Genomic DNA, 13,093 nt, shown 5'->3' with positions numbered 1-13,093 from the left:
CTCCAAGTATCGCAATAAATGGCTCTGAGGTTCTCGTTAAAACACGTTTTGTTTTATATTTTCCTTTTTTTCCTAAACAATCTCGTCATACCTTAAGATTAGAATGCTTTTTACAACCACCTGACCAAATTATGAAATATCGCGTAGACAGAAGTGCTTTTACAGCAAAGTGTTGTTACGAGAACGTGAAATATATTTCTCGACGCTGCATTCGCAAGAAAAAAAGATAAAATTCCATTATAATAACGAAACTTTCACATCCAGTGAAATGTTCTAAAATGTTAATAATATTATATGCTTCAAAACATTGTAACACATCTTCAAGACAATTAATTGTTTTGCCAACAGGTTCGCGATCGCCGTCTTCACGAAGGACTCTCCGTCCGACGAATAAATCAGTTCGAATAAAAGGAAGGAATTGAAATTTCGATAAAAATGTCTCGTCACGATGACCTTTCGCGATTCAAAGGTAGCCTCGATCGAGGGAAATGACGATTTATCGTTTCGTTCGACTGTCAATGGCCAAGTGGAACGTTCGATCGCTTGATAATTCGATTGGTCAACCAGGAACGACGTTAATTATGGTTCGGTACGAGCGTTCGATCGCTGCTACAGCGACGGATCGTCTAACGAGGGTGAAGAAAGCTCGTTGGGCGAAAAAACGAACGGCGTAGAGATCGGAAATCGGCATCAGCTAATTGGATAGCCCTGATTTAAAGGCAATTCTGAAGCGAGTGACGTTGACACGTTGAAACGCTTTCATTTCCATCGAAGAAAGATCGTTTTACCAGACGCTGGGATAACGTGGGACCATTAGAAGCATCGAAATGAAGCTGGGCGATAATATGACTATGGAAGGTTAGTGAAACTATTTTCTATTTTCCGCAAATTCGCTAATTATCACCTCGATAATCCGTTAAATCCTTTAATCCACGTAGCCGTAGAAATCTGACGATCCGTAATTTACCTTTAGCCGTGAAACGATTAATAGATTTATTCCCAAAGACCGTGTACGGTTCGTATTTAGCAAGTAAATCGAAACATACACGATTGGAAAGGACGTTGTTTCTATTCCACCCACGGCTTTCAAACGGTATCATGATTGGGAAATTACCAGAAAATAATCAACTGCAACCGGTTGGATCCGCTGTGCGGAGGTTCGTGAATATGCACCGCGTACTCGTACGCAATGAAACGACGTTATTGATTATCCGCAATCCAATCGGTCGCGCATATTACTCGTCGGCAAGTCAATTAAATGATATTAATTAATCTAAAACCTTTAGGGAATCGAGCCGATCGACCGTCTTTAAACATGAACGAAATAATTTGTGTTTAACGAATGGTTTAGATCTCTACTCGAAAATGATAATTAACGAAACGAAAGTTTGGCAAGTTGAATTAAAACGCGGGTAAAGCGGTAACCGTTGAGCGACGGTGAGTGAATCGTGACCCAGATCTTGGAGGGTTCAAGTTTTCCTGTCTTACGAATATTCGTATGGTCGTCACGTATTCCGATGTATTTTCCAACGTTTCGTAAACACTGCAATTCGCTTCGTTAGAGTTTATTTGAATATCCGGACAACGAACGAAATCTAATGAGGGAAACTGTACTGTTTGCGAAGTGTCGACGAGAAAACCTGGCTACGTTCTTCGAATCAATAAAGAGAAAACAATTAAGTTGTCTTCGTTCGCAACGATTCTCTTCCGAGGCGACTTTTTTTTTATTTCAGAAGACCGTAATTAAAACGGTTCCTTTCGGTAACTTAGCCTTCCGCAGAATTTAAATTGCCTACTTTAAACGCGTCCCTGCAGAAAAAATACCCTGCAGTTATAATTACAACATTGTAATTAACCGAAACACGAAATGCTGCAACAACAACAATATTCTCTCTCTAATTAAATACTGCCAACTCTAAAATTTTAATTGATATTCCGGTAAGTCAAACAAACAGCAATCCCCTGAAATTTCTGTTGTACAATTTCTCTGATTGTTATTCGACGAACAACCGACAACGAGACCAGAATTGGTACGGTATCGATGTTCGAAGGTAAATCCATGCCAAGGGAAAATTTGTAGATATCAATTAGCCACCCCTGATCCCTGTGTTCTTACCCTCTTAAGGTGCCTACAACTCTGGCAGGGTGGAAGCAAATAGGTCAGAAGGTCGACAGATCGAAAGGGAGAGGAGGTGTTTCGTGATTCTTAATCGAGTTTACATTGATTAATGAAGTTGCTTGTCGATCGCAGACGAGCTTCGGTACACCTATGATGTGTAAACAACGTTGACGATTTGATACACTCGTGTTCCTATCGATTACGAGGTGAAAGGGATGTTATGGGGTATCTTGAACTTTAACGAACGAGAAACAATAGAGAAACGTAACAATATGGTAATATTTTTATTTAAAACGAACGAAACTTACTGTTGTACATTTTAGCATTTCAAGACTCCGAGATGCTTACCTCGGGTTGATCTATCTTTTATTCAAGGTTTGTTAAAGTTTCACGAACAACCGAGAGGACGTACTTTCGTCACGAATGATTTATAAAAGACGCAAGGATACAGTTAATATTAATGGCTTTGCGTCAACATTATTCCCTCCTTAGATCCTCGTGAACGCGTTAAGAACGATCGATGACGTGTTCGAATATTTGAATATCCACTTGTTCGCGATAGGATCGAGCTTGTCAAACACTCTTCATGGTCGATACACGAAAGCTAGTCGCTTCAAATGTCGACCTCTTAATCGATTAACCCTGGCTGACGTTCACTTTAATACGCTACTTGTCTGCTTCTTATTTCTATCGAACACGTGCTTCCTATATTTCAATCCCTCGACGAAAAAGTATTTTATCTTAAATATAAAAAAAAAAAAACTGATATTTCACTCTTTAAAGTACTTACAGAAAGCTTTGAGGCGGAAATTGAAGAGGTTTCAAAGTTTGCGGGTTACTTAACGATTCAGTTTTTAGGAGAGTTTGAAATTTCGCTCAACCTCGTTTGGAAAGTTCGAAATTTCGATGTAGCTCATTTTCGTGGAATATTTTCTATGATATATCGCATCGGGTAGCGGGGATGATTAGCAACTCTGTGTATATGCTCGCGCATACGCATCCCTTTAATTCCGGAAGTGTGTCAAGGTAATACACACGTACAGTCGTACATCCTCCTGTTTGATTTACAAGAATTAATATCGTTGAAAGTACAGGAAGAGAATTATTGTTCTACGTTGCAAATGTAAAAATTGAATAATTCAAGAACCCAGTGTTGCTAACACAATATAGCGATATAGTAATCTCAGGATCGGTAGAAAGAAATTTAATTGCAAGCTTCTGTTCATCCCGAAGAAACTAAAACGAGCAGGTAAACAGTCAGGTATCTGTTTCTCAAAGGATGTCCGTTGTTTCGCGAACAGAAGCACTCGATATGAAGTAGAGCGATCGCAATCTCGGCAATTATTTTTCCATCGTCATTCGGATCGATATCTCTGTGTGTGTGTCTGTCACTGAAACGATTCCAACGGTCCGGTTGAAGTTAACCAACGCTGGTTATAGACGGAAAAGAGGATATGACCGAGATAATGCGGACACGGGTCCGGCTTCAAACGATTCGTGGTCCCTTGGCGATTTAACAATTGACTTGTGCCTAGGAGTCGTCTGCGGAGTAATTGCAACTGACCCATACTGTCACGATCTCGTTTCTCTGTTACAATCGTGTATTTAACAGATTTCTTAGCCTTTGTTGCTCTGTGCGCTTCGTTAAACAGAAAAAAGGAAGCGATTTCCGAGTAGTTTTGAAATTAGTTAAAAAATTTCCTCTGTCGTTATTTCGTGGACACCCTGTACATATCGTTGATCGTTGCTTTTACAAGCGTAGAGATTTTCACGGAGTGGCGTGACGGAAAACGCGAAAGCTATAGCATCACCGATCCTCCGGGGGATTAATTATCGTATAATTATCGTCTGGTGGCTACATCAAGGCGCTAACGAAATTTCTAACACCGAGAGTAGGTGGGTGGAAAAGGGGCGAAAGGGGTTAACAGGTAACCTTCGAGACACGATCGACGCCGACCAGTCGGTGAGAAGTTTTTGTAATTGGGTTAGTTAATGAATATCGCCGTAGGGTGAATTCGTTCGAGTCGAAGGACGATGGTAAATTTCATGGAGAGAAAAATTGAATTAATCCGTTCAATTTTCTGGAAATCAGATCGTGGCACAGATCAGAAATTTCGTTTGATAAAAAATTTACAATTCACTTGTGTTTGTCGTTGAAGGATTAAACGGACTTTACACGGTGTCGATCTAAGGGGATGAAGGGGTTGTCTAGCTTTGATCACCGACCCCTTTTCAATCAATTATCACTCAGCGTGTTCAATAACGTGGCAACGAAGTTCCTCGGAAAGCAAAGGTTCAGGGTTGAATCTTCGACTTCCGAGTTTCGAATTAGCAAAAGTCATTCACTTTCCCCTGTCCATCTCTTCCGTCTTCGCGAACTTCTAACGAGTTTGCTAATCGATATGGTCGAGTCTCAAAGAGCGCTCGGTTCATTAGACACGATCTCCGTATCCGTTTTTAATCATTGGCTTGATTTCATTTACGATCCAATTACTTGCAATAAATTGGATCTGGATGGCACGTGGCGGAAGGTTTAATTATCGGTGGTTTTTCATTTAATAGAACGATGATATTTATATGATTTTATGGAAACGATCGAATGTTAGACGATACTTGAATCACGATAATTAAATTAACAAAGTGTTTTTTTTTTTTAATTATTTTTCAGCGTACAATATATGGGGAGATGTCCCTCCGCGGAAGTGTCGTCCACCAAAGATCGGCGATATACCAAAGTGAGTACATTTTTCAACACGTAACATCCTACGATCTATCATTTGTAAGTCGCAAAGTCAGACAAAACCGCAAGTCTGTAAACATTCGGTCGAGCGAACTCGGAATCGAGGAGCCCAGAAACCCCCAAGTTTGCGACCACCCCCATAGTCTCGAGCTGTCAGTGCGATAACACATTAAGCCCTCGCGTGTCGGGCGCGCCTAATCGTTGGATCGTTGATCGCGGACCGCAAAGAGGTTCGTTTCCCAAGCGATAAATTTCGTTTCGACTGACCCCGACCTTCGTTGGATCGGTTGGTGGTCGAAAAAAAAAAAGTCTCGACGGTGTCCGGAATCAAGAAGCACGCCTCTAATGTACCATAATGCATCTCGACATGCAAATAGATATTTTTAACCTTGTTTCGAAGACGATCGATAGTCGCGAAGGCGGCACGGAGCTCGTCTAAATAATTGCTCCTTCCCGACGTCAGCCACAGAACGCTTCGTCTACCTAGGCATTCGGATGTTTTTTCATTCCCTTTGTTATCCGTCAAGGACATTCAGCCTTCTTTTTTTTTCGTGAATTGATAACGTTTTCACCTTGGACTCGGTAAAAGCACCTTACATACGCGCGAAAGAGAATCAACGCCAGCTAGGTTGAATTATCGTTTGCAAACGCGATGCATCGCGCGGCTGGAATTTCTATTCTATTCTCTGTTTCCTGCACGGGACGCGATGCATTTTGTCTACGGCACGTAGTGTGAATTATCGGGCCGTGATGATTAATATCGTCCCCGGTTACACGTAGCACGAGATGGCCCGCATTCGTGCCGCATATTTGTCAAATTCTGCCACCTCCGACGCGACTCCGGACGATAAGATCGGTAGCTAGGATGATCTAGAGAGGGAAAATATTCGAATTTCTGAATGACCATTTGAATTCGTATCTTTTTCGAAACGTAAAATAGTAGAGTAATTTATAGAACATTGAGTACGGTTTCGATTTTCCACTGAACAAATAAATGAAGAATTCAGACCAGAATTACTTGATTGAACTACCGTTCGTTTTTATGGGAGAAAATAAATGGAGACCTGTCTCCGAAAGGATGTCCCTATCAGCTACTCTATTTTTCTCACCGCACAATCAAACGCGTTTCTTCGTTTGACCCGGATTTACCGGCGCTTTCGTTACCTAACCGAGCGCGTGTACACAACCAGCAGAGTATTTCCATTTTTGCTTCAAGGATTTCCCTTCTTACTACGGCCATGCTACGCAGCCTCGACGGAGATAGTACATTACGCGATAAATCAACAGTTAATCGTACCTAGCTAATTGATGTGGTTGCAATTTTCAATCATAGATAACGACCGAAATGGGCGAGTAGAAAGAGAGTTCAGAAATTCCAAAGTGGCAACATTCCAAAGTTATTCTAAAGCCCTGATATTCCAGAGCTTCGAGATTTCAAAGTTTCAAAGTTCCAACCCTCGCATAGTGGCAAAGTTATCGAGCTCTAAGGTTTCGAGTTTCAATCATCCGGAATCGTAGCTAACCAAACGAGATCGCTTTCAATCACAAAATTCTCTCGCTTTGTTACCGACTAAAATGAACGTATAGAAGGAAAGGGTTAACCGCGTGCGGGGGATGCGACTATGCCCGTTTCCTCTGTGTTTCACTTTTCAGTCAGCCTTCGCAATGCTTCCGGTTCGATGGAGCGCGTTAAAACGAGCTTTTCACGAACGTGCTCGCCCATATACGCGAGGTAATCCCATTTCAGCCACGCCGACACGTCGCCGTTTCATCTTTCTAACTCTCGTTTCTAACCTACGGGTACCAGCTGCCTGGCACGATCGGCCGATAGATGATTTTAACGATAAATTTTTTTTATATCATCTCGTTTCCGTGGTTTTTAAATTTTTTCCGGGGTTCCAAGGCTCCGAAGTTCCAGAATTGCAAACTTTGAAAGATCTAACGCTGAGAATGTCGAAAACTTTAAAGTTTCACAGCTCTAAAGTATCTGTGACGTCGATGACCCAAATTTTCAGAGGTCTAAAGCTTTCATAATAAAATTGCGTAGTGGTACCCTAAGGTGTCCGTAGAGTGTAGGCGTTGCTGTTCGGGAAAGGCCTCTGAAATTTAATCAAAAATATCATTATTGCCAATTCATCTCCCGTGTAACATTTCAACATATTTCATGTTTCATTTCAAATGGTTTTCTACATTTCTGACTTTGATATAACTACCGTGTTTCACGCGATACTATGCGTGATACGTTGGTAAGTACTGTTCGTATCTGAAAGCTCGCTTATTCGAGTAAATGAGTAATGCGAATTCGCATAATTCATCGAAATTTATGAGTCTACGTGTTTCTAAGTCATGCTCGGACACAATACGTCGAGAATAATATATGGTGTCTGGCAAATTTACATATTGCGTGACCCACCTAGGAATTCCATCTCATTTCTTTTTTTTTTCCATTACCTTGGCGTTATCGCGACTACTTAGTTGATTTAATGTTGCGTATCGCATTTGTACAATTATTTAAACGTTTAACAACTTCCTTTAATACTTATGATTAATGGTCTCGGTTTCTTTAAGTATTAACTACTGTATTTTTCATCAAAGTACATACATTATTACATTGTCATTTTAAGGATGTCACGATTCAAGGCAAAGATCTTTCGATAAATATGTGATTACCCCATAAATTGTTAGTCATGCAAATGACTCGTTAACTCGTCTTTAATCTGTGCTAAATTCCCAGGATTATATAGCATCCTTTATTACGCTTTCATTACTGCAACATGGTTAGTTTAGTGTTTCACATACGATAGAAACGTGTATTGCATGATCAGTGATTGCTTCCCACGTGAATCTGTTGATTCCTCCGTTTCCATGGAGCGTAGAGAAGGATCAAGCTGCTTTAGTTCCATCTCTGATCAGTACTACCGTGGATATCCTCAACAAGGACCAAGGATTTGTATAGATAGTAATACTAGGAAACGTAGCTCTGTACTTCTGAAACGAGATTAATTTAGGATTCTCTCAGAATTTTACGCTTATCGAATCTCTAAAGTTTCACAGTTCCAAAGGCTTCGAAGTTAAATAGAATGGTAAAACAGTATTAAAAAATGGTTACAGTCTGTTATAAGTCGTCAGAGGAAATCTAGTCCGTCTTCATTAAACGCGAGAAAACAGATTCTAATTCTAGGTAACTATTATTGAGCTCATAAAAACGTAAGATTAATGGTTGTGCTCAAAAAGTCACACCGACTGTCATTAACTGACGCGTGTCAGTTCGTTGATGGTCCATGGACTTTGTTACAAAACGGTCTTGTAATGACCCCGTTAGATCTGTATGCAGCTGCAGATTTTATAAATTTTATTTTATATATTCTTCTCTAACCAACTTTGCCGCAGCATCGAACGAAATACTTTCTATGGAACAGAAACGAGTGTCGCATGGTCCGATAACTTCGTTGATAGAAGCCAAAACGAGACAATGGCACGAGGCCAGCATGGTCGAAACTCTAAATTTCTACCCTTTTTTGCCACGATGATAATTTACGACAAGTCGAAGTAGTTAATTCCTTTGGCGTGGTTATAATTTCCTGTAAACCTTCCGGTGCAGTTTTGCGAAACATTAACTACTGGTTGAATTTACGATAATGTCGGCTGTAATGCTTAGAATCTTTACGATTTAATTTGTGGTCGCGGAGAACTTTGGTTATTTCGAAAATGGTACCTAAGAGAGTTCCAAATGCTTTCAAGTTCAAAAATTCCAAGGTTCCAAGATCCAAAGCTCCAAAGTACCGAGCTTTCAAAATCAGAATTTTGATTATTTTGAAAATGGTACCTAGGAGGGTACCAGATGTTTTCAAGATTCCAAGGTTCCAAGATCCAAAGCTCCAAAGTACCGAGCTTTCAAAATCAGAATTTTGATTATTTTGAAAATGGTACCTAGGAGGGTACCAGATGTTTTCAAGATTCCAAGGTTCCAAGATCCAAAGCTCCAAAGTACCGAGCTTTCAAAATCAGAATTTTGATTATTTTGAAAATGGTACCTAGGAGGATACCAGATGTTTTCAAGATCCCAAGGTTCGAAGATCCAAAGCTCCAAAATACCAAGCTTCCGAAATCAGAGTACAGCGTACCAATTATCGTGGAGCAACCTTTCAGGCACGAAGAGAAAGGGATTGCCATCGTTCTTTTTTTCGTCGTTGCGCAATGGTCCCTAGGAGGCTAGCAAAGGTTAGGAGGCTACGATAGGCTAGAAATATTGTACACGATACGATGAACAAGAAGCAGTGGTGGGACTAACACGCGGTCGACGCGGACAGTCTGCCACGTACGAGACAGAGGAACACCGTGAGTCTGTCTCTGATGCGGCTGCTGGCCGGAAGTAGAGACTTGTGCCATCGAGGATCTTCTGATACGCAGTGTCGAAATATAGAAATCCCCGCAGTTCTGACTTGGCAGGTAGTGTGTATATCAGTGTCCATCTGTTCCTAGCGGTTCTGTTGAATGTTTGATTAAAAACGGTGAGCTCTGCCTTCAGACTAGTGTTTATATGTTTCTATTGGTCAGGGGAAAATGGTGAGATGGAGACGATTGAAACTATGGATAGACACTGAAAAAGGAAAAATGATTTATTTTTTATTACAGTGAAAATTTAATAAAAGGCGAGACACTTCGAATCTTCATTGTTAGTTTTTGAGTTAAGTGATTGTTTCTACTGATGGTGATGAAGAATTGTTTTAATTAAAGTATTCGAGGATCGTTTTATTTTTGATTTTTAGAATTAAATACGATATAGTTTGACCCGAATACCGGTGAACTTAGACTTTTGAATCGTCGCACGTGCTTCTCTGTCTCCTTTGTGAAGGTTTTGGTGAAATTGGAAGAATTGAAATAGCGTTTATTTCTATTCTGAATACCAAAGTTCGACCAGCGATTCTTTCTCTTCAGCTATGCTAATGCCAACCTGTTTGAATTTGAAAAGATGAACTTTGGTAAGAGAACGTTGATCTTCTTTCCTCTTGAAATTCTTCAGGAAAAGTTCTCGATTTGACAGTAACGAGATTTCCAGATGACAACTTGCTGAAAATCAATATTTTAAAATTTTCTACGGGAAGTAAAGCCTTCGAACGTTATTTAATTTTTCTTTTCATTCGAATGTTAATCACCTTGCTGATAAATTTTCAATATTTTACCGATCGTATAAATTGTTAAACAGTTTCAAGGCAAAATATGAAGCGCGAACGAACGAGATTGCGCAGATTTCTCAAATATTTATTCTTCTTTCGAAATTTCCAACTGATTGCATTCCCATTACGCAATCACTGTTTGCAGCACCCGCGTCAAAATATTTATTAATACAACGATCTGATATGCGATAATTAAAAAATATCGCTCCCTTTCAAAATTGTATCTAGTCAACGTCACAAATTTCTGTTTGATTTTATATGGAGGCAAAACATTGTTTGATATGGTTGACCACCGAGACGAGTAATTAAAAAAAAAATCTGACGAAGGATCATCCTTAACAAGCGAATCAATTCACGTCAGTAATTGATGCCGCGGTATTGTGTACGGTTTACTTAACTTTCACGTGTTTGTGCCTGGTACATGTGACGCATATGTTTACACAAGTGTTACAGATAATGAAACCATGCAAGCGGTGCTAACAGTTACGCTTGAAAAGTTAAATGTTAAGTACGTGTCGTGCACAGTTAAGCGGGTAACGTGAAACGCAATTCTGTCGTTCTGGAATTCTAGGGTTTCAATGTTCTCTTATGAAATTTTACAGTTTCGAAATTTGGAGGCTTCAGGGTTCGAAAGTTTTATAGCTCCATGGATCCGAAGACTCTAAAATTTCGAAGCTCCAGAGCTCTAGATCACTAAAGATCTATAGTTCTAAAGTTCCAAAGTTCTAAGCTTTGTCTAATTCTAAAATTCTAAAATTCTAAAATTCCAAAATTTCCAATCCTTGCATAGCACTAAAATTTCCAAGCCCCAAAGTTCCAAAGCTTGTTTCCTAAAGTTTCCTAAATTTTAGAATTCCTGCAGAAATCCTATGACGTTACCTTCCTAAAATTGAAATTTGCAACTTTTCCAACTTCTCAGATATTCTTATTCAGTTATTCAGATGAATAAGTCCCACAGAGTAGGATGTATTTATAGAACCTTTTACGTATTATCTTAAAACATTTCAATGTTGTCGTTGGAAAGCAATACGAACTTTCCACGGATGTGAGAGATTGAACGTTCAATAAGATGGGCGAATATTTTTGCATACAGCGATGGTATACATATAAATAAGCCTAAGTAAATTAGTTAGGAAAGATCGGCAGCTGTAAAACTTTTCGAAGTTTAATTAATGCAGAATGCGAAACCGTAATCGCAAGATAATACGATATCTTTCTGAAAGTATTTACATCTTTCGTATTCTCGTTTAACCTTTCCTTCTTTCTAGTCTCGTATTTTTCTCTGCAATAAATAAATCGTATTTCAATGTGGAAGAACGAGGAAAAAAAAAGATTTTGATTTCTTCCATTCGACTCTCATGATTTATACATATGACGCGAAAAATGTTTTATTTCGGTTTCGTATTTTATTTTCAGATATATTTCAAGTGCATAGGAATAACTTTTAACGATCATACTTTAAAATAAGGCATTATGGAAAATAAGTGGAAACGACGATCACAATTCAAGAATAAAATTGTATTCGAATTTAAGAAAGAACTGGACGGAATATCAGGAGTTTTCGATCAGAGAAAAGGCGAGGGAAAATTTCAATTCGTCATATTTGTAGACGTTGCGAACATATCGGTATTAGTTTAATCGGTGCATCGACAGAACTTTATTGAATCTGCCATGAGAAAAGACAAATGGTGTCATGCGTAATCGATACGCGTCGTTCTGCCAGTGCTACTCATCGCATTCCGTAATTTATTACGGCACCAATAAAATAGACTGCAACATACAAAGCGATTGATCGTTCATCGACCAATGAATCGTGCAAAATTCCGCTAGAGTTCATTCCTAATCGAGTGTACAAGGTGAAACGCAGGTGAAAGAAGGTATATTAAAATTCTGTTGAGTACCAAACTTCGTATAATCTTATAATTTTAGAATTACCTAATTCTAAAGTCCTAGTTTCTGAATTCCTGGAGTTCCATGATTTCTGAAGTTTTAGAAATCTTGGAATTTTAAATGTTTCGGTCCACTAGAGTTCCATAATTCGTAGAATTTTTGGAATCCTGATGCTCTAAAATTTCAAGATTCTTAGAACTGTGGAGTTTTAGAGTTTCACGATCCAAAGTGCTAGGAATAGCACGAAATTGGAACGAAACCATCCTCGCGATCTGAGCAATCGCGATTTCGAGTGTTTCAGCCTGTTGGCTCTAAATCTCAACCCTCAAGTTGATCGAACGATAAGCGCATTACAAGTCGCCTCTAATCCGTCGCGTCGGTCACTTGCGCTGAAATAAGCATTCGGTAAATGGAAAGTTCGAAAAGAGCTTCTAGAAGTCTATTCATAGAGATTTAAAACTCTTTGATTCGATTTCCATTCGAAAGAAAGTTTTATTCCCGTTGAAACACGTTCTTCCGTCGCCCTTTTGTTTATTCTCTAATTTTCCTGAATCGATTGAATGGCAATAATATTAGCAAAGTTTGGGAACAGGATGATGAGAACACAATAGCAGTCGCGAACAGGGAATAGGAGTTCGAAAAGTTCAGAGAATCTCAATACTTCAAGGGATTCTATCATCCCAAACGATCTCTTCAATGGCTGTACATCAAGTTCTTAACAATAGAAGGATAGAAATTCTGTTGAAACGACGGAAAGCGGATAATCGTTCAACATTCGGTGTAAAGTTGCATATGCTTCTTCGAAGCTTTTGCTAAAGCTATTAAATTCCTGTTGGGTGTCATTATCAGGTCAATGCCAAAGTCCATCTGCATTTTATTTATTTTCTATAATAATCTCAGAGGTACAAGTTAATTTATGTTTCAATTATTTCATTGCTTCAAACGTTCTGTTTTCAACTATACTGAATTATATCGTCGGTTAACCTAGTTGATAATTCTAAATCATAATATATCAGACGATAGGCTAAATAATGGAATGCAGAATGATTAATCCTGTTATGACTACGTACCTAAAACGATAACCTCCGGACATTGCTTCAGTTCCATTAAATCGTCGATATCGTTTTTATAAACGTTTCTTAATCACAACTTTGTGAACGAAAGAGC

The 13,093-nt window shown here is 39.2% G+C and overlaps 1 protein-coding gene across 1 annotated transcript in view; it reads left to right on the top strand.

Annotated features, from left to right (window-relative positions):
- The window catches only part of LOC114873731 (mitogen-activated protein kinase kinase kinase 3), a 31,265-nt gene that overhangs the window by 5,452 nt on the left and 12,720 nt on the right, over positions 1-13,093 (top strand). Inside the window, exons 2-3 of the mRNA XM_029182366.2 lie at positions 349-858; positions 4,788-4,854. Of these exons, the coding sequence (XP_029038199.2) occupies positions 828-858; positions 4,788-4,854 (98 nt within the window). The 5' untranslated portion in view covers positions 349-827. The remainder of the gene's footprint in view (positions 1-348; positions 859-4,787; positions 4,855-13,093) is intronic.

Source organism: Osmia bicornis, chromosome 8 (assembly GCF_907164935.1).
Source record: "Osmia bicornis bicornis chromosome 8, iOsmBic2.1, whole genome shotgun sequence".
NCBI classification, from domain to species: Eukaryota; Metazoa; Arthropoda; class Insecta; order Hymenoptera; family Megachilidae; genus Osmia; species Osmia bicornis.
Note: the sequence above shows the minus strand (reverse complement) of the source record. Positions and strands in the feature narration are given on the sequence as shown.